General features: G+C 35.4%; 1 protein-coding gene across 4 annotated transcripts in view; it reads left to right on the forward strand.

Annotated features, from left to right (window-relative positions):
- The first annotated feature begins 14,571 nt into the window (after nucleotides 1-14,571).
- The window catches only part of Pka-C1 (Protein kinase, cAMP-dependent, catalytic subunit 1), a 131,978-nt gene continuing 122,976 nt past the window's right edge, over nucleotides 14,572-23,573 (forward strand). Inside the window, exon 1 of one of the 4 annotated variants that reach the window (XM_089233435.1) lies at nucleotides 14,572-15,018. In XM_089233435.1, coding sequence (XP_089089561.1) covers nucleotides 14,973-15,018 — 46 coding nt within the window. In that variant the 5' untranslated portion in view covers nucleotides 14,572-14,972. The remainder of the gene's footprint in view (nucleotides 15,019-23,573) is intronic. The other 3 variants (XM_089233434.1, XM_089233436.1, XM_089233433.1) reach the window with 3 other exon arrangements.

Consider the following 23,573-nt stretch of genomic DNA (forward strand, 5'->3'; position numbering starts at 1 on the left):
ATCTGAGCACGAACCTGTTGCCATGTTTTGACATTTTAAAAAAATGCAATTTTTTTATTACAAAAAAATTATTTTTATAAAAATAAATGTTGAATTGATATTAAAATAAATAAAATCACTAGAAATTTCCAAATCCCCTCTCTGATAGAATTGCACTAGATTTCAGAAATTACTATATTCAATCATACTCGATATAAGAAATGCACATACTTTGACTGACCATATTTCCTCGAAAGAAATACGGAAATTTAGGTTCGAAATACCGGAAAATACGGGACATCATCAAGAATGAATTATTTGTCGTAATTACGGCAAGTTTGACATATAAATGCATGAAATCAGAATGATTTCAATCTTTGAGTGCAATTTGTTAAGACTGTTCAATTGGAAAGTTGATCAAGTGCTCGTGAGCATGAAATCGAGAACTCTGGGTGCTTCAGGGAGTACCGTGGTGCTCGCGAGCAACGGGTTGAAGATACCTGCTCTAATAGATGCATTGGACATTGTGCGAAACTAAAAGAACTCATCTCTGTTCCTGGCAAAACCTATGAAGCCATCAAAGTGATATGTCAAAAAGTGATTTCCTCTAATAGGGACATTGACACCATAAAGGACCTTAGGAAAGTTCTTAATGGGGATACCACGGTGGATCTGCATAATTCTCCAATTATTACAAGTTGCTTCCGTTTCGCGTCCACCACCTCCGTTGAAGTAGAGCGATCTTTTTTGCAGTAGAAAACAATATAAACCGACCGCAGAGAGAACTTGACGTTTGCAAATTTGAAGAAACACGTCGTTATGGTATGGACTATGGTACAAACCTAGGAGTCCTCAGTGCATCACTTCACTAAGTTGAAGCGCTACCCGGCAGACGGCTAGGTGGGAGCCATCAAAAACCATTCGGAAGACGGACGAATAGGAATGTTCTTCGACAGACGGCTAAGCAGGACTGGAGTTTCAATCTATCTCGCTGCGACAGACGAGATAAACATGTCGTTTTTGTGTATATTTTCATTTCTATTATAAGGGACATGTGAATAGTCCACGGGGACTACCACAGCTGTCGTCCCTCCTGTAAAATGTTCTACTTTACCCAAACAATAAACGGCCTTCCGGGGGCTTTACTGTTCACTCATGCTTATCGGGAATCCGATCCGTATCCGCGCCGATTATGACAATGTAAACATAAAAAGGAAATTTTTGTAATATCAGCGTTCCCCCTCCAAAAACAAGCATCGTATTTCTCCGAATATTCGGAGGAAGATACGGATAGGGGAAACCCACTACTTAAGTATCGGGTGAGAGTATTTTCTACTCGCGATGGCGCCGGTTTAATGAAAAATTTATTTCTTTGACTTGAAAATTTATTACGATGATGACTCAAGTATAGTGTTTTTCCTTAAGAAAAAAACTACAATTTCGTCGGCTTTTTACAGTTGATTGTATTCAATTAGAAATCTACTCATTACCAAGTTCACTATACAGTGAAAGCTCACTACAACGATAAAAATCCCTCTACAACTATATTTTTCTAGTCTTGTCTGAAAATCAATATACTGTTTGACTCTCGATATAACGATTATCTTTCTAAAACAATATTTTTTTCCCTGGTCCGCAGAGTATTATATCGTGTTCCAGACTCTGCCACGAAGCTGGCATGGAAGAGATCTCGGCAACGGGATAAGTCCAGTGGCAAAGTTCTGGCGTTCATTCATTCAGAGTATTATATTGAGATTTCATTGTATATTTCTCGATGATATATAATTATATTATCTTAAAATTATATATGTAAAAAAATAAGGAAGCAAAGTCAGGGGCGTAGCCAGAAATTTCGTTCGGGGGGGGGGGGACCACTTTCATTTCGGGCTGGGGACCAAAGTGACAGAACAATGGATTTGGCCATCTTTTTCCCTTTTTTCGGTCATTTTCTCACATTTCGGGGGGGACCAGACCCCCAAGTCCCCCCCCCCTGGCTACGCCCTTGAGCAAAGTAATAATCACCCACATCCATCAAAATAGGCAATGAAGGACAACAATACATTTTTATTCCCATGTGATTTTGGAAGTTCCTTATAAACTGAAGTATAGATGAAATAACTTGAATAAATTAATTAGAATGCTGAAACATCCTCGTGAATAATATTTACACGCTGAAAAATATATTTAATAAAAAAATAACTCTTCATTACTCCTTCTGTTTTCTATCCTCCCCATTAAAACAAAGTAAAAAAAAAATCTAACCAATAACCTCCGCTAACACCTTCCATTTTTAACGTTAAAGAATGTGAAGAAAAAAAACAACAAATGTTCTAGATGCAGATACAGATTAACGTCCTCTATGCAGGCATAGGGCTCTAGGACAGCTTTAGTTCATATCTTCAGAGTGCAATCTTGTTCAAAAACAGTTGCGAAGATCAGAAATGCCGGAACTGTGTAGAACAAAGAAGTACAATAAAGAAACAGTTTTGGCATCAACAACAAAAACATAAAAAAAGAACTGGTAGATGATGCAAAAAAACCACAGAAATCTCAGCTCTGAGAAAAAACGAAGACAACCAATAATATATTGGCCCAATATCAAAAACGATTACATTTTTTCATGAAAATTTCTGCACGTGCATCAGAAATGAATTTGCGTTGTCACCGTCGCTAAACAAAAAATTCAGTAAATGTATAGTAGTAGTTGTATATCCCAAGCTTAATTTTGATTGGTCAGTAGTCGATCGGCCGGAGGGAAAAATCGCTTTTCCCTGTGTGGAAAGCTTTGATTTTCCCTCTTTCGCGTCACGTGACGTTAAGGAGTGAGCCGAAGAATTAAAGCAGCACCTCCTAGCTATCTAGGAGGTATTGCCCCCTTAGAGGAGAAATACTTATATTTCTTCTCGATGATTGCCCCTGGTCACATGAAAGAATGTTTTGCATGCGAACGGAAGTTTTCTGACGTCACACCGTCATCTTCTATTGGCTGTGCTACCATAAAAAATTAACTCAGCATATCTTTAGAAAAAAAGGATCAACTTCGCGACCCATGGGTCTATTCGGAATTTGAAAATATGCTTATTAAATGTTCCTAAATAATAAAATGTTTGGTTTTATAATCTTCAAAACCAGTCAGTAGCATATTAACAGGCGAGCGAACGGGACCTAAGAAATGGCCCTGAATTGGCCTAAACAAGGGGCTCCAAATTACTGGAAACTCTCAACTAGAATTTTTTTTATAAATTCTGTATTTTTCATTCTAGACTTATTTTAATTTATTTCTCTCATTAATTTCCAAAATTTTTTCCATTATTTTTTCATTGATTCTTGCATTGTTTTCATTGATTCTTGCATTGTTTTCATTGATTCTTGCATTGTTTTCATTGATTCTTGCATTGTTTTCATTGATTCTTGCATTGTTTTCATTGATTCTTGCATTGTTTTCATTGATTCTCGCATTCTTTTCATTGATTCTCGCATTATGTTTAACTAAGAAAATGTTTTCACTTATTCTGGAATTATTCATTTCTTTCATTAGTTCCAAATTCCCATCATTTCTGAATTTTTGTTTGGGGGTTTATACTTTTCGATAGATGTTTTTCAGCATTCATTCGACGCCGTGCATCAACGGCGTCGGAGCCAGTGGGGAGTGCAGCATTTCGTAGAACCGATCCAACTACCCCCAGAATTAATTCAGAAACAGATCTCAAGATCAAGTCCAGCGTACACAGGTCTTAAACATTTTCGACGCCTTTACTGTGCATTCAGTAATAATGTTATAAATTTTTCAATAGACTTCCCAAAAATATATAAAATCATGGCTGAAGAGAGCCCCAAAAAATGTGTGGGTCCCATCCCAATAAGACGATGTTGTTAAGATGCCCTGAAACTAGTGACGCAGCTGCAAATGGATTTTTTTAAATAATGACGCGATAATAAAGTGATCCTCACGTATTCCCAAGGGCCGCCTGGCAGTCGAGTGGTTAGGGAGCTAGCCTCTCACTGCGCAGGTCTGGGTTCCTACTTGCCAGATTTTTAACCAGATTGTATTTGGATTTGTATGAACTAGAGCGCCCCTTTAATATAAAGTAAGCTTTTACTAATGCATATTAAAGCGTCTTATAGTATGACCCATCTCGGAATCCCCTGCAAACCAGGTTTGGGTCGCGACTCATAGGTTAAAAACCCTTAATTTATGCAAATATAAATAAAAAATCAGAAGCCACAACAGGCTAGCTGGAAAAAGTGAAAAAAATCAACAAGAAAAAATTTCCAACTTTCCCCTTTCACACGGAGCAAATGCGGACGCGGGTCCGAAAGAAGTTTTAACAATTGGAATATACACTGAGCCTTTCAGACGAGCCGAAATTCACCCGCATCTTAGAAATGTTCATGCGGGTCCGGACATCGTCCGCATTTATCAAAACCTAAGTGCGGGCTCCGCATCCGCACATAGAAGTTTTGACAATTTGGTTATTCGGAGCTATTCACACGATGTGGACGCGAAGCGAATTCGTCCGCATCTTTGGCTACTTTTTAAAGATGATTTTGCACGGAATTTTTTTAATTATTTGCCATAAATACCCTTAAAAACACCATATGCAGGTTCCTGTTCATCAATATTATGTAACCATATAACGTCTATCCCTCTGTTTCCTTCTGAGATGAAGGAGATATAGCAACTTTAACTGCCTTTTGTCCAGACTTTACAATTTTATAAAATTAAACCTGCCAACAATGGCCACTGACGGGACCAACATTATAAGCCGTTCTGTTCATTACGAATATTTAATTGACCACACACTTTAATAACTTTTAAATTTAATTAAAAAATTTTAATTTTTTCTTTTTAAATATTTGAAATTATTTAAAAAAATATAAATATTTGAAATTATTTAAAAAATATAAATATTTAAAATAATTTTAAATATATACAGTATATATATATATTTATTTTTTTTTAAATTTTTAATCTTTTAATTTTGTCAAACTTTAAAAAAATACTTTTATTAAACAACGTTATCCACGTACGGCGTTCACTAAGGGCCGGTTTAAGACGATTGAAGGCCCTGAGCACTTGAATAGTTTTGGTGCCCCCCGATACCCACAAGTATATTTTACTCGATATTGAGTCTATAAACTAAAAAAAAAGTGAAATTTTATATTTCAGAAGTAACTAATCTAAGGATGGGATTTCACTCTAAAAGGTTTATGAAAGTTATTTTATAACTTTTAAAGGTTAAATAATATGTTAAAATATATTATTTATAATAAATAATTTATATCAAACACAGCATCCTATTTCGTTTCTTCTTATTTTGGCGTAGAATCTTCCTGATTGGCTCACAAATACCGCGTAGTGATTGGATGTGGGGCATAGAAATCGCCAATTCTGAACTCGATCATTTCTTTTCCTCACAACCATAATACTGGCACGAGCAGGGAATTTTTTTTCCCTGAACATTCTGAGGGGTAAATGGACTGCTTACTGACGTCACAAGCTGAGTGCGGAGGTCTTCTATCTCTAGAAGGTTCTGATTGAGGCTGATATGTTCGCTTTTCTTTCTTCTTTGAGATCGGAAATTTTATTTTGCAAAGATCGTGTATTTTGAATTTCGCTGTGTAAATTTTTTAATGGTTCCAAATTAATTTTTTAATGGTTTCAAATTAATTTTTTAATGGTTTCAAATTAATTTTTTAATGGTTTCAAATTAATTTGTTAATGGTTTCAAATTAATTTGTTAATGGTTTCAAATTAATTTGTTAATGGTTTCAAATTAATTTTTTAATGGTTTCAAATTGAAATTTCAAGGTAAGCCTTTGTTCAGCATTTGTATTATAATATAACATCCAAACATTCATGTTTTTTATTTCCAATTTATTTCTTCGAATGCATTTTTTTTTAAAAAGCGAATTTTTTTCATTTCTGGTTGTAATATTTTATTAGCCAAAACTTTTGTTTAATTTGAAAACATTGCAAATATGTGGTAATGAAGTTTTGTGAGCTATGCAGATTTCATTACATTTTGTTCTAAAGTACATTCTTTTATATTTCAGATGCCCAGAAAATGCTGTGTACCTGGGTGTGCTGCTAATTACAAATCATAGACAAATTACACCCATGCTTTCTTTTTTCCAAAAGACGTAGAAAGACGAAAGCAATGAATTGCAGCAATCAACAGAAAAGACTTCGCTCCAGGTTCATCTGCTGGTGTTAATCATTTTGATGAACCTTTTATTGTCAGTGAGGAGAATATTCCGCAAGAAGACGGATCTGTGATCTCTGTACCCCAGAAAAAAATAACACTGAAAGATGGTGCATATACGACGAAGTTCCAAAATCAGTCAGCATATCTATCGAAGACTATTGCGAAAGAGAGGAAGGCCCTATCTGAGCCAAGAGCAGCACTTCAACAAAAAGATGAGGAGGACTTTTTGAAGTGGTGTGAAAAGGACAGAATTGAGAGTTTAGAAAGGAAAGGTATAGAATAAAGACGGCTCTGCATGGACCGTGTGGGTCACAGCGTCTGTTGTGCTTCTGGGATTAATGGGAAGGTTTATTGCTTTCCCAGCGCGCCTCCTATACGTTAGAATTCCTTAGAAATATTAATGTGGAGGCGTATCTGGTTTTCATGTGTTTCTTGAGCAACAAAAATATATTTTAGAACTGAATCGATCTTCGGTAACAACCACATCACAACGCAAATGCAAGTAATATTTATTTCATATAGCAACATTGCTGATATTATGTAAAATGAAAACCCGCTACAACGATACTCGATATAACGATAAATCCCTCTACAACGATAATTTTCCAAGTCTTGTTTAGAAATGCCAGTGCTGTAATGTTAAACTGCTGCCGCTCGATATAACGATAACCCTTCTACAATGATATTTTTTCTTGATCCGCAGAGTACCGTTATATCAAGGTTTCACTGCATATGAAGGATTTTGTTATTATTTTACACGGTAATATCTTCTATTGGCCAAAGTATATAACCCTTAATTTTAGTTAGTTCTTTTTTTGAATTTTTTACATTATTTATAAATGCTTTTTTTAGTGTCTATTTTCAACATTTTCAGTGAATTTTTGCCTGCTTATTTTTACCGAGGGAGAGGGGAAAAAGGAAAACCCTTCAGTGTTCTTGGTAACACACAATGAAGCATAAGCAATCGAACAAGATGTTCACAATCATCCGTTTCTAACCATTCTTTTCTTTTCCTTTTTTTTGGCTGCAGTCTTTAAACATGCGACCAAAAATGGCCGGACCTTCCAAAAAAATCTATTTTCGGTAAGTGAAAATTTTAAAGTTTTAAAATAGGTGGGTGTTGAAGAAAATAAATTGTACAACTTTTGTAGCGCATCTGGAGTTTTCCCAGGGAATAAAGCTGCGTTTTTTTTTTCTCTCTTGCGGATTCACTGATAATGACATTAACAGGAGCCCAGATGCCTATTTATGATTTCGCCGCTTGCGGGCTACACGAATTCAGCCACCTTTCCCTAATTCTAGTTTAATTTTCTTGACTACTATTTCCCCGAATTTGCCACCCCAGGCAATAATCCGCTTGGCCTCCCTCCACTCCTGCAAGTACACCTGTGATTCTAAGTCACTCTTTTGGTCACTCCCATATTCACGCACTCTTTAAGTCACTCATTTAGTCATTCACATTCTTGCACGCTGTTCTGGTCACTCACATGCTTGCACATTGTTTTGATCACTCACATTCTTGCACATTGTTTTGATCACTCACATGCTTGCACATTGTTTTGATCACTCACATGCTTGCACATTGTTTTGATCACTCACATGCTTGCACATTGTTTTGATCACTCACATGCTTGCACATTGTTTTGATCACTCACATGCTTGCACATTGTTTTGATCACTCACATGCTTGCACATTGTTTTGATCACTCACATGCTTGCACATTGTTTTGATCACTCACATGCTTGCACATTGTTTTGATCACTCACATGCTTGCACATTGTTTTGATCACTCACATGCTTGCACATTGTTTTGATCACTCACATGCTTTCACATGCTCTAGGTCCCCTTTTTTCATTGCTCACTCATATGGTTCCTTGCTGGGTTACTCTTTTGATTATTTACACATGCAGGCACTGCATCCTTGGGAATTACAAATTTGGGGCACCCTTCCTTGAATACAGAATACAATTTACTACAACAAAAATCACCGTAAAAATAACATGGATATGAGCTGAAAAGGGCAAAAGTGCGTTAATTGCTTTCTTCATTAGATTAGGATACTCCTCTCTCAGTTCAAGCCAAAAAACAGCCACTGACGCCTCACTCTTGGTGAATTTACCTTTGAATGTGGAATCGGTGCAAAGATAAATAAATTCATCTCGTTCGCAAGCAGTGAAATCTATTTCCTCCACACTGTCTGCGAAATCAAATGGTGAGACAACTCAGTCGAGATTCTCAGTGGAAAAAGATGGAAAGTACAAATCTATTGCATTTTTCAATGTGTGTATGCAAGTGTTGAAAAATGAGGTCTTTCAGTTTATCCGAAGGTGATGTCACTCTCCGCTATTACTACGGAAGTTTCGGCAGCTGGCTGATGCTAAGATAAATCTAAGAAAGAAAACTCAACTGGCCTTGCGGGAATCGAACCCACGTCCTCTCATTTGCCGGGTGAGCGCTCTAGACCACTAAACTACAAAGCCAACGAATCCACTTTCCTTAGAGCTCATGTGTGCTGAACGGGGACGTACATGGACAGCCAGACCTAACTCAGGCCAAAGTTCACATTGCTGACACTGCTACCAGATGGCGACTTATCAGATAAGTCTGTCATGCACGAGAGTAATTAATTCGACTTAATTTATTTTAAAACCTTGAGTGGATCGTAATATTTTTTTGATTTATCTCCATAACATTTCGCGGCACCCCTTAGCCGATATCGTGGCATCCTAGGGTGCCAGGGCACACCGGTTGGGAATCACTGCTCTAGATTATTCTTATGGTCATTAACAAGCTTGCACACGCTATAGATCACTCTTTCGGTCATTGACATGCTTTCACACTCTCTAGGTCACTCTTTTGGTGATTCACATGCTTTAACACTCTCTAGGTCACTCTTTTGGTCATTCAAAAGCTTGCATACTTTCTAGGCCACTCACTCTGGCCCTCGCTCTGTAGGTCATTCTTTTGGTCATTCACATGCTTGCACAAATTTTAAGTCACTATTTAGGTCATTCACACGTTCGCACATGCTCTAGATCACTCTTTTAGTGATTGACATGCTTCCACACTCTCTAGGTCACGCTTTTGGTCATTCACATCACGTCAGGCTCACTACACATACACATATATTCCAACATGTACCAATTCGTTAGAAGTTCCACAGAGGAATATGGACGAGGTGCATGTCTTGTTTAGTAGTAGTAGCTATCTAGGCAGAGGTGGATTTATTGAGGGTTATACAAATTTTGCAGCCCTTCCCAATTTTCTTGGCCAATCATTCTTCAAATTTTACGCCTCTCTGAATTTTCAGCCCTCGGCTATGCCCTCTAAACCCCCTATAAATACGCCACTGCAGGGACTTTCAAATCGTGAGGCTAACAGGGCTTCTTATCATTTTTTTTTATTTTTAAATCTACAAATTCACTATAGTGGGGCCCTAAAAATATAAAAAATCTGAGCAAAGCCCCCCCCCTTTCCAAAACAAACCTAGGTCAAGAGTCCTGCTTCAGAAGGAGGCTTGTGAACATAGCCTCTCCATAATATCTGAAAATATAGCCCTCGGCCCCATTCAATAATTTGAAATCGTTCAGGTGCGAATAAATAAGTACCTGGATTAAACGTTACACAAGTGGATCCCACTTATAACTTTTCTCCAAAAACCGCTATGAAAAACATTGTAAGCGGAAGCACGCTTTATACGGGAAATATCAGTGAGTATTAGTGAAAGATGGGATCACGAAAATGAATCGTACTAATCGGGAAAAGTTTTCTGAGAATTACCGCGACCAGATGCTAGGTCAGCATTTTGTCCCCCCCTGTAATGTTGAAGGGAAGTAAAAGGGTGAAATACCCCCCACCCCCGCGCTCCAGAAACCGGGGCACTAAACCCGCCTCCCCTCCTTGAAGTTTCGGCACTGAGGAGAACATATAAGCAGAATCAACTACTTAAAATTGATTGTGTGGTGTCGGATGTTCTGCGGGAATTAAATTTAATCACGAGAGAAATCTTGATGTGCATTTACGGTTTTGCCGCCCGTGGGCTACACGAATTTTGCTCCCTTCTTCCATTCTAGTCTAATTTTCTTGATTACTCTTTCCTCGAATTCATCACCCTGTGCTATAACCAGCTTGCCTCCCCCCCCCCCACTCCTGCAAGTACACGTGCGTTAAAGTTACTCTTTTAGTCATTCACAGTTTTGGTCACTCAGGTGTTTGACACTGTTTTGGTCACTGTCTGTGGTTACTTGCACACGTTCTAGGCAATGCTGTCTTAACGCATGCACCTACCTCCACGGGCAAGGACCTCAAGTGAATGGGGGGAAGGACTCCTGAAAATGATATCTGGTAAAATTTTCGAAAATAAACATGTCTCACCAGGTGGGGGCCTCAGAAAAAATCACTTTGCTCGAGGGCCCAAGATGTGCTTAAGACGGTTGACTCTCGGCCACTCACTGAACTGGTCTTTCACTCTATAGTTCACTCATTTGTCCATTCACACACACACACACATGCTTACTCTCGCTCTAAAAAACTCTTTTGCTCACTCACGAGCTTGCAAACTCTCTAGGTTACTCTTTTGGTCACTCACTGACCTAGTCATTAGCTGTCTGGGCACAGGTTGATTTATTGAGGGTTATATAAATTTCATCACCCTTCTCCCATTCTAGAAATTTTCTTGGCCCCTCTGAACTTATTGTCTGGGCCTATAGCCCGCTGAGTCTCCCCCCCCCCCCCCTGTGAACACGGCACTGTCTTCAGTGACGGGACATGCGTACTCAAAATCTTAGTGTTGTAGAAAAAAAAATTGAGGAGAAAAGTGAAAGATAGCAGAGAAAAGTGAAAAAATAGCAAAAAAAAATCTGATCGATTTTTGGAACTAATATAGATATGAATTATTAGCGCAGTAGACTCCCGTCAATCTGGCACATATCACACCAGGGTGTGCTGGGTTCCCGATATCGCCGAACTACTGGAAATTGATTGAAAAAGCCCATTTAAATAATATAAAATTCTGTTCACATACACATGTAAAAAATGATATGTTTTCCTCTTCTATGCTCAAAGAAAGCCGACCTAAAAACACCGGATTACCGGAGGGATTATTAAGAGTATCTCTATACGTAGTAGTATGGAATACTTTATTTGAAGACGAAGAATGTCGGTTTCCGACGCAAAAAATTTTCATAAATCGAAATGCACAAGTGTTTTTATCTAATTAGCCCTCGGGTGCAGAAAATGACCGTGGTGCGACAAAAATGATCAATGATCAAGTGTTTTTACTGTAGTGTTTCTTTCCATTTGAAGAGAGAATACAAGTTTGGTGTGTTATAAAATTTTCTTTGAATTTCTGAAATCGTTCACAGAAAGACAAATTAATTGTCTAGAACGTGAGTAATTGAAAGGAAAATGTTCCCTAAACAAATCGTTAAATCTTCAAAGCGTATTCGTGAACACCACAAGTTGCTGAAGTGAGCGGAGCTCGGCTGTGGACGCTTGAGTTTCCAGCAGTGGCTCCCAACCTTAACATTGTATACGCCAAGCAGATGAAGGGGTTTTTTTCAAGCCGAGGACAACTCAGGTCTATCGCCATGGGTAATTTACTACCTAGTGAGTTGTGCCGGAAGTGTAAGTATGTGTACCTAACAGTCCGGGGCTCGAACCCGGGTCCCCGCGATGCGAGTTCGTCGCTATGACCACTCGACCACCACAGCGGCAGATGAAGAGTAAAGACTAAATAAGGTACTGAGCGAAATGAGCAGAAACTTACCGGATGCCAAGTACCAAAGCCTCCTATATGTAGTATCTAGGTGGCTTTGCAAGTACTGAACTGATATGAATAGAGTAAGAGCCAAGCAGTCAACTGAGTGCCTCTCATGAATCGGCCGACAAATAAATGGAATACCGAACGAGACAAGCAGAGACCACAGAGGGGCCCACCTGGGGAGTCCCTCACTGATTTAAACGAAGCTCATTTCGCCGGTCCCATCGGCATCACACAAAATCTGAATAGATAAAAAAAACTATCCTGTGCTGTACTGAAACCGGAATTGTCGTATCATGGACCCTACACGTGGGAGGGCAAAAGCTGCGCGGCGTAAGTTCAGCTTTTTTTTTCTGATAGCATGTGGCCATTTGAAGTTTGAGCGGTCACATACATTTTTCGCAAGCGCAATGCGACCCGTAACGGGTCGCACTATTATTGTATGTCCGCAGTACATACTTAATTGATAACTGTTTTGTTTTTGTGTGTCGGGGTTTGAGTTAATTTGTTTTCTTCAAATGTTCAATGATCGTCTCTATTAAACGAGGTTTCTGGTATCTGAGGTAGCTCAGAATTGGTTTCCTCTGGTTTATCGAGATACTTATTTTATTCATATTATTTTGCGTAATTTTTATCAAAACGTCGCAGAGAGAAACGTTTAATACTTTTACAAATATTATAAAAATTACATTAATAAGGAAAGTACCTACTTTGACATGAAAAGTTGGAAAAAATATTCATCGAATACAAACGGATGTATTTTTATTTGTGTATATTGTTTTGTCCGTTTAACTGTTAGCCTCAATTTTTATCGAGCAGGATTCTAGGAGCAGGCCCGACATATGCTTTATTGATACTCTGCTCTATTTTCATCTGTATTTTTCATTTATTTGTCTAAGTTGCATTTGATACTGTTAAAAGAATTTTTTTAGCTGGTAATGTGCATCAGAATTAACGTGATCCTTACGTATATTCCCAAGATATCTTTAAGATCTGTCCAGGAAATTTGTTAGTGTTAAAAGACATTCATACCCGAATTTGAACCCAGACCTGCGCAGTCAGAGACTAGCTCCTTAACCACGCGACTGCCATGCGGTTAAGAAGGCCTAACAATGTTTATAAATATAACACATTATTCAGTCTGCCTTCAAACTTTTTATTGCGTACGGTATTTTTTGCTAGGGGAGCCGCAACAAAAAGTTATAAATAATTCTAATTTGTAATTAATTTTAATTTCCGATTAATTCTAATTTGTAATTAATTTTAATTTCCGATTAATTCTAATTTGTAATTAATTTTAATTTCCGATTAATTCTAATTTGTAATTAATTTTAATTTCCGATTAATTCTAATTTGTAATTAATTTTAATTTCCGATTAATTCTAATTTGTAATTAATTTTAATTTCCGATTAATTCTAATTTGTAATTAATTTTAATTTCCGATTAATTCTAATTTGTAATTAATTTTAATTTCCGATTAATTCTAATTTGTAATTAATTTTAATTTGTAATTAATTTTAATTTCCGATTAATTCTAATTTGTAATTAATTTTAATTTCCGATTAATTCTAATTTGTAATTAATTTTAATTTCCGATTAATTCTAATTTGTAATTAATTTTAATTTCCGATTAATTCTAATTTGTAATTAATTTTAATTTCCGATTAATTCTAATTTGTAATTATTTTTTAATATTAATTTTTATATTTTTGAAACACTGGGTTAGGGCCTCACTGATCGAAACCTTCACTGTAAAAAATCGACCCCCCCCCCCCCAAGACATCACCCTGGATCAACGTCTGGGCTAGACACGTCTTGGAAATGTATGAAGTTCCTTCATCAGTAGCAAAGAAAAGAATTGGAATACAGTGAAAATACTTCTTATAGAGCGGGAGTTACTCGCTGTTCCAGATAAAGAGTCGAATTGAAAAAAAAATTGTCTGGAACAGCGAGTAACTCCCGCTATAAGTAGTATTTTCACTATCTTCTAATTCTTTTCTTTGCTACTGATGAAGGAACTTCATACAGTTCCGAAAAGCGTCTAGCCGTGGTGAGGGGAGGGGGGGGGGGGGTCAGCCCCCCTCCAAATGTGAAAAAATGACCGAAAAAAGGGAAAAAGATGGCCAAATCTATTGTTGTTCTATCACTTTGGTCCCCCCCCCATAAGAAGTGGTAATGAAAGTGGTTCCCCCGAACGAAATTTCTATCGACGGGTCTGCGTGGTTCCTTTTTCCAATTTTGAGGGTCTACACACGTTGTTTTTTCCCTAGTATATTACACAATGGTATGCACTAAATTAAGTTCACAAATCTAAGATGTTTCATGAATCACTTGATCACATATTAAATTCTCGAGATTACACAACAACTTTCAGGTGAGAGAGAATGTTGTAGTTATACTTTTTCATTTTTATTATTGAGGAATCAAAACCGGAACATTTGAAACAGCAGTCTCAACTAAAAATGACCATGCTGAGTCAGTCACTAAAAGGAGCAAAGCTTAAAGTTGAAATAAAAAAAAATCCTGTTTGCTTGTGCTAAAAATTTTAGTTCCAGTTGAATATCAAGAGAACTGAAAAGTTTTTTATTATTTCTCTGGAACTCCGAAATCTGCTTTAGTGAAATTGGCTTCGTATACATAGGAATTGGCCAGTACGAGAAAAATATTCCTTCACTTCCAAGAGGATTGATGTGTTCAAATGTTCCAAATTGTTTTGAATTTATTTCATGATGCGTATTTTTCATTATTTTTTTAATTTCATCTGCTTCTAAGTCAATCTTTTATTTTTTATGGAGACTTAGAAAATTGTTTCAATTTTTATTACTTATTTATGCGTTGAGCTGTGCACGAGATTATGCAAGTCTACTATATCACCGAGGTGTGTGAAGTGCTGGGTAGTTCCTAATGTGTTGTGACAGTCCTGTTTGTCAGGGCAGCGCTAGTGATGCGAGAATTTGTTTTGATATTCGTTTAATTCATTCTCCACAATTCGTGTTCCTCGAGGTGTGTGCTTCTTAAACATGGGGAATGCAGCTGCCGCTAAGAAAGGTGATCCCGCTGAAAACGGTAAGTGCATTCTGGACTTCTTAAGTACTTTTAAAGGTATATCCATGTTTTTCACTACTTTGATTGCTTCACCCAGGCCTCAATTTAAAACTGTTATGTTTACTACGAAATTGGTGATACTTCGGTACCTATTAGGTTCATTGATTTAATATAATACTTGGTTCTGGTTTGTCTCTCGGGTGATTTCTTTTTAGTGCGGAATAAAATAAACTGATCTATGTGTTATCTTTGTAAATTTGCCCACATAGTCCTCGTGTTCCGGTTGTAGTGTAGTTGAAAGCAAAAACCATTATGAATTAGTTGATTGTTTAAGAAAGAATGGGTACCTTATTTCAGCATCATTGTGACAGACTTCTAAACTGACAATGAAAGAATGTAATCTTCCAAGTGCCTTTTGTATGTAGTTTGATCCATATTTTTATGTGCTCAGCTGAGTTGAAAGTTACCATTGCTGAAGTTATCTAAAGTGTCATACATTCTCTTTTGCATTTTCTTCTAAACTAGATAAAAGAAATTACACTTGAACGTAATTTATGCGCAAGGAAAGCTTTAGCTTGCTCCATAGTTTGAAAATTTCACTTGATATGGAAGAATCTTGGTTATTAGTTATAACATAACTAATTTATAAGAAAATAAATGTATAGAAATCTCAAATGTATGAGTGAAAGTTTGAAATTATATATATGGCCTTGTATAAGTCGTGATTCAATTGGCTACACATTTGAGTAGACCTAAATTTGGGTGATGTAGGCTACAGATAAGTTCTCAGATGATGCAAGAATATAATTACATCAAACTAGCTATAATTCGAACACTATAGACTTCTGTATTGGTTTCAAAGCTCATGACATTGAATATATTTCAAACATTAAACATATCTAGTCAGTTTGAAAAAAGTATTTTATATTTGTCATATTTATTTAGTTGGGTATAATTTATTATTACACAAAGATTTGTTAGAAATAGAGAATTATACAATGTCACATTTTTTTACAACTATTTAAAAATGTTACAAGCATTTTTAACAGTAATTCTCAATAAGATTACATTAGTACCAGTTGTTTTTTATCATTTGAGATGTTTAATATCACATTTTAAGACAACATATTTTATTACCTTGCAAGTATTGTATTTTTTAGAAGATTTTTTTTTTTTTTTTTCATGGTGGAGTACTTCCGTCCTAGTTTTAGAAACTCTGAAATACAATGGTAATTCATCCAGGCCAATTTACATCAGCTTCATTTAAATTGTGATTTAAATCACAAAATTAAAATTTTACCTATTTCCCCCCCCCCCATCCAAATTTTTTCCAGTCTAAATTTTATTTTTCTTCTATTGAAATTTCATTTTTCCACATTTTAAATCTGTAATTTGATATAATTCCAAACTCGTTATAGTGTCAAAATTCTGCTTAATAAATGGTGTCGTTAAATCAGGATTAGATTGAACTTATGTTATTGTAATGTGATAGTCAAAATTTCTTGATTTACCCTTTCAGCTGCAATCTCATCAAAAACATATTCATCAAACCCGATCTGCTTTATTTTAGTCACTCCAAAATATCTTGTTTTCTAAAAATGCTTTGAAGTGGTTTTCCTGTAAATCGCATACATTTTCTGTCTCCCCTCATATCAATCATCTCCCAGTGGACGGAGTCAGCTCTTGTTCAAGGTTAGATAAGAGAAGGAGCAAGAAAAAGAGAAAGAAATATATGCTCAGTATAAATATAATATTAAAAAGAATTGTTTTTCTAAAAAAAGTATTTATTTTCCTAGAAAGCTACGCACGTCATGGCAGGTATTTTTGTATCGTAGTAAGGGAAATAAAAGCAATGGGCGGAATAAATTTTCTTGTTGGAGGGGGAAGCAGTTGTCAGCTTGCAATCGGGAAAAAAAGATTCTTCTTGAAAATATTTGGCAATTTGTGAAGGTTTCGCAATTTCAAATGTGACAGTTAGAAAAGAAAAATTTTAAGAACCGCTCAAAGGGTTAAAAGATATAAGTTACAGGATGTGGTAACTTCAGAATTGAACCAGATGCAGGGCAGAAGGACATCTGTTCTATTTTTAGATTTGGTCATGTATGGAAAACTTATAGAAAAATACAATCGGACTCGTTTATAACAAATATTAAAAATTTTTATATATAATGAAGTTTTTCCGTGTCTTGTACATTTTATATTGTTCATCTATTCTATTTTGATTGCTTATAATGAACACTGATTTCATCAAAGTATGCTTATGATGAATTTCTGACCGATTTTTGAACATGGAATTGTCACAATTTCTTTGTAATCCTATCTGTAAATTTATCTTTCTGCGACTGATTGTATCTTTTTCTTTTTTTGGAAGACATAGTGAAGTTTTTTAAGGAATGTAAAATCCTACTTTGTTTCTTTTTTTCTATTTTTCTCTGCTAAATCTTGTTTTGTTTGCAGAAAATCTCATTAGGAAGAAAGGATTAAGGTTATTTATTCCAAAGAATCTAACCTCCAAACCATTGTTGTTTGGTTTAAACCAAATGTTTATTTTTACAAAACCCAGTCTGTTTTTTTTTTAAATTACATAAAAATAACCTAAATATAATTTTTCCCTTGAAAAATATCATATTGGTTCATTATTAGCCAAAATGCTTCATTCGGAACAGCTTTGGTATAGGGACACGCCAAATTCAGTTGCTTAAAGTTGTATGCTGTATAAAAATTTCTCATTATTACCACATTTTCTAACTTTGCGTTACATTCTGATTTATTTGCGTTATGTTCTATTTTAAGCAAATTCATGAATGAGGATTGCATCACACATACGTGGTGGCAGTGTATTATCTCACATACGTGGTGGCAGTGTATTATCTCACATACGTGGTGGCAGTGTATTATCTCACATACGTGGTGGCAGTGTATTATCTCACATACGTGGTGGCAGTGTATTATCTCACAGGTTTTTTTACCTTCACAAAGAAGCAGCAATAGGGACCTCACTATCATGCTAAGGGCAGATGGTCGTATTATCCAAAAGGAGACCAGCTGCTCCTTAAAGACAAACACCAGTGTACTAGTAGTTACATTACCTCACAGACATGTGCTTCTTTCTATGGAAAGAAAAGGACAATCTTATACTGTATATCACCACCAGGCTTAATCAAAGTTCTACTGTACAGTAATAAAAGCCAGAAATTGGCCAGTTTGTAAAGTAGCCGGTGATCCTTGTCCAAAAAAATTTTCAGTTAGAAATTCCTTGAAATATGGACTGGTTCACTGTTTGGTTAGAATGCACTGTAGTAAGTGACATGAAAAATAATCAGCTATTTTTTTTTTTTTTTTTTTTTTTTTTTTTTTTTTTTTTTTTTTTTTTAATGTGATCCACACGTATTCCCAATTTACAGGGTGATTATAATTAAAGTTCTGATTCCAAAACACGAATAAGAACTGGTCATGATCGATTAAAAATTTGCATAGATCCATTGCATGAAGCAATGGAATTTTCTTTGGCGAAAGAAAAAAAAACTTTAAAATGTACTAGTAGATGATGCTGTACTTGGCCAGCTGTATAATCTATATTGCGCAACCACATCATTTCGGCACTTTAACAGCATCAGTGTGTGAATAGCTGGGCTGGACAAATCCCAGATACCAGGGCAACTAGAAAATTGGTTTTGGCTCCTAAAATTCTATATGCATCATTGCTAAAATAAAGTGTAAGTATGAGACAATTTTTTTTTTGATTTTGTAATAACGTGTCTTCCAATAGGAGAATGGGTCATTACGTTCCAGAAAGGTGAAAAAACATTACTTGGGACTGTTTTTCTTGGGGGGGAAACATGCTCTGCTCCTAACAAATTTGGCTGGCACCTAATTTTGTTAAAATTAATTTTGGCACCTAAAATGTTATGTGCAGTGGTCAGATTGCAAACTTTGGTGAATTGAAACCACATCCACACATCATTACCATGAGATAGGCCTACGCTGATCTGTTGTTGAACAAGCATTTTTGTTCTTCCACCTCACAGCCAGAATACGGTAAAAAACATATTTAACATTTCTTGTGTAAGGTGCAGTTATTTGTATAAATGGCTTCATATTTTTGTGATGGATTATGAAATCGTGCCATGTTAATTGCATTATCATTTTGCCTTGACTGGCTATAAATTTCCATTCTGTGAGCAAATTTCCCATGTGCCGGATGAGTACAGCATTGTCAATTTTATATTTTAAGTATTTTTTCCCTTTCACCATAAAAAATTCCATTGCCTTAGGAACATTCATGCAAATTTTCAAGTCATTTTGACCTGTGGTTTTTATTTTACAGTGTTTTGAAATTGGAACTTTAGTTATATATAATCACCCTGTATATTGTAAATTATTGCTAATTAATTTTCATTAATTACACTTCATTAAACTTATTGACACACACTTCATTACTTGTATTTGCCTAGTTTTTATCATAGTTTTTGCAAAATAGCATCCTAATTAAGCGTATCGAGAGAGAGAAAGTAACTGGAGAAAACAACTTTATTATAGGGCTAATAATAACTAGGACTAGAATTTTTATGCTCTAAAAACTTCTAAAAAATGCTCTATAAAATATGCATTTATGCTGTTAAAAGACTGTAAATATGCCCTATAAAACGAAAAATATGTCCTAAAAAAATTTTCATTCGTTTCTCAAATAACATTAGTTTAAGCAAAATAATTCGGCTCGTTGTGCCGCCCAAGTTGCCTCAGAATAGTTACGGGCCTGCCCCTTCTGTTTCTTAGTACTGGGTCTGGAAGGGATGATTTCAAATGAAGTTCATGAGTTTTATAAATATGAAAAAAATCATACAGATAATATCACTTTAATTTAACCACTTTTGTTATCATCCTTAGCCTTATGTGTTAGTTTGAACATCTATCCCATATTTTTTGGAAATATCTCTTGTGAATGCTTATATTACATTCCCTAAAAATTGAGAGATCTTTGCTCACTTCAATTTTAGTATCACATATGCGTTGTCCATATCAAAAGATATTAATTTTCAAAACAGTGCCTTATTGGTTTCTCATTGGCAGCAACAGATGTAGATGTGGCAAAAAATGCCTGCCACGTTCAAAATGCAAAATTTATTTCTGTGCTTAAATGAGACAAAAATAAATATAAGCATAGTTTCTAACTGCTACGTATTGTCCGTAATTTCTACAGCTGGTTGCCATAAACTACGGAGCTACTGGAGACACTCTCAATGCTACAGAAATTGGTTTTTAAAAAATCGGGTCTTTGAGTTTCTTGCGGTATTTTAACTTACTATGTTTACTTATTTTTTTTAAATTGCTTTAACATAACGATGAATACGCATGTGAGAGAATTTGAGTGAAGACAAACTTGGAACCGATCTGTTTTGTCTGTGTGCAGAAGGTAACCCGTAAAGCTGCGTCTAAACCCGCCACTTTACTCTATACACAAAAACCAGTTTCCCGTCGGAACCATCCTATGCTGTGGGCTAAAAACAGGTTTTTGAGTAAGTAGTTCAGTGTGGCGGGTCTCTAGCAGAAAGCCTACAGCATCTGCGCGTAGCTCGGGACATCACTGAAGTCATCCATATCACCCAGTGATTGGACATACTGAAAAAAGGGAAAGATTTCACATACGTCGGACTGCTATATCCAATTGCTACAGGTGAAATGGAAAACTTCAGTAATGTCAAAGCTGTGCGTGAAGGCTTTCTGCTATAGAAGATGTTGGTCCAGACCCGGCTTCATTTGCATAGTGTATGGTAGAGCTCGCTGAACTTGTGTCAGAAAGAATGTTTCATCATAGGTGCCATGCCATAGGAGCTCTGATATGAAAAAAACAGGGACCTTGTAAAGTTGTTTCGGGAAGCCTAAGCCTTCTAGGTTCCAGTGGCAATGAGGTGCTTTATTTAATGAACTTCACATTAAAATTTTAAAAAATTAAATTTTTGAGCTATTGCTTTTTATTGCACTATGATTATGTTGTCCTAGGCGGTACTCCCATTGCAAAACTGAAAATTCATCACTACTGACAAGCTTCAAGTCAGTGTCAGCATGTCTGTATGAGTGTCTTCCATGAGAAATAAAGAAAAATATAGATCATAAGTTTAATCAGGTTTAACATAACTTATATCAAATATTTCTATCACATAGCCTATGTTCGCAGGGTTGGACAGTTTCTTCTGAAGCGGAAAAACCATGGAAAAAACCGGCCGGAAGAAATAGGTTTCTTCCTTCAATAATTTATCATTTAAGTTAGAATTTATGCTTTAGATATAGCAAACACATATTTTTTATAACATCAAGTAAATTTAATTTCACTAATTTAATCATGTATGCAAATTAATAACTGCATCAGTCTTTTGAAGTGTTGGACAGTTTCTTCCGCTTGGAAAAAACTGCGGACCCTGCTTTTTCCAAGCAGAAGAAACCAGTCTTTCTTCCGTATTCATCATTTGCACTACAATGTAAGATATGGCAAATACATTTTAACACCTCTAATAAACTTGAATTAGGTCTATGGCAATTTAACTATGCACATGTAAAACAAAACAAATTAGAAAAATTATATCAGTTCTCTTTGACCAGTGAATGATGAAGCTTTGCATCAGACCTAGGAAAATTTCATTAAAAGTATAAAATCCATTCATCTAATTTCAATCTAATTGACAAAATTATTTTTAACTTTTTTACGTAACGAAATGATTAAACATTATTCATTTATTAAATGGCACTGATCTCTTCTTATTTTAAAGGTCATTAAAAAACAAATTATTACAAATAATAATTACAAAAAAAACCAGAAAATAATATGCAAATCCTCATTTTCCTCACTGCAGTGCCACATTGAAAAACAAAAGTGTCTTAGCAGTTGTATGCCGTAATCAATTTCTCAACTTAGAATGAATGAATGCGAAAGATGAGGAAATTCTTTTGATTTCTGCAGAACTTGAAAGAGTGCTTAAAAGCATTTTGACATATCCATAAAGCTCATCAGGTATGTCGCTGGAAGGCACCTATTTCTAAAAAATTACTTCCTTTCATACTCATCCAACCCATAAGCTTAATTTACTGCTGTTACAGGATTTTATCAACTGTAATGTTAATATAGTATCAATTTTGGAAGGTTTTATTAGTTTTATGCTTGAATAAAAAGTCCTTTATTTATTTATAAACTTCGAATTACTTTTATTCACAAGAAATATAACCATTTTAAAATTAATTGTTCTTTTATCAGTTCAGTGTAACAAGCATGGTGTAACAAAACCTTTTTGTTACGACAGCCATCAGGCTGTTCCAAAGTTGAGTGGGTGAATCCAAAAACATATATAAAATAAAAACTTAGAAGCATTTTAATACAATCACAGTTTTTTGAGAATTTCAGTTATTTAACACATTCTTTCTTACCATAATACTATATTAAATTTTGAATGGTATGACTGATGTTTTACACTTGCAGTTAAAAAAAATCACACAGGTTACTCTATTTTGCCACAGTTCCTGTTCAGAATTTAGTCTTTCATCCTAATATTCAGTATAGATAAGACATGAAAACAAATAATAGGAAAGAATAGTCTCTTCATTTTGTAATTTTACGACTTACAAATAAGGCATCAAGTCAGCATTAAAACACCCCATTCACTCATGATAATAATCAGCACTATTTACACAATCTCTCTGTAGCTGATATATTGAGTGCAATTTATGCAATTTCCAATTATGTCAAGTATGCTTCTATCCTCGTGGAGATTTACAATGATGAAAAAACATTACAATTAAAAATGTTTCTAAGCATTTCAATTGGCTGTTATGTCTGATGCCTCCCAGCAGCTTTGGTTTTACTGAGACATATTACTCCTTATAGTTAAATATTGCCAAGTAATTAGATAATAAAGCCAAGTAATTAGTGTTGAACATGTGAAACTAATTATTTTCTACAAACAAACATATATTAATTATACTTTAAATTATATATATATAATATCTTTTATACTCAGATTAAAACATTTGAGTGATAATTGAAATAATTGGTTTTAATACGTGTGCTTTACTGCAAAATAAAATGTTAAACATCTTGGTGAGATATTTATAATTAAATGTTAAAAAAATATTGTTTTTAAAACATTTGATATTATTTCACAACCAATGAGGGGAAATAACAAGCATATGTATTAGGTTGTTCGGAAAGTAATTTCGTTTTTTTTTATGAAAATGAAAGAATATTTTCTTATAGTGAATAAATATTTTATTGAATTATATATTGTCCATTCTGGTCCAATACCTTTTGCCATCTTTCTGGCAGTAGCATGATTCCATGCTCATAAAATTTTTCTTCTTTGCTGGCAAAAAACTGATCCAGGTGATTTTTGACCTCTTCATTTGAAGTAAAGGTTTTACTGTCTAAAAAATTTTGTAGAGACCGAAACAAATAATAATCAAAAGGTGCCAGATCTGGAGAATATGGTAGGTGTGGCAGTATTATCCCGTCCAAGCTGTAAAAGCTTTTGGCGAGTTAACAAACTTGTATGAGGTCTCGCATTATCTTGGTGGAACACTACACCTTTTCT

Source organism: Pholcus phalangioides, unplaced genomic scaffold (genome assembly GCF_987345545.1).
Source record: "Pholcus phalangioides strain wild (caught in Gottingen) unplaced genomic scaffold, Ppha-v1.0 ptg000007l_1, whole genome shotgun sequence".
NCBI lineage: Eukaryota > Metazoa > Arthropoda > Arachnida > Araneae > Pholcidae > Pholcus > Pholcus phalangioides.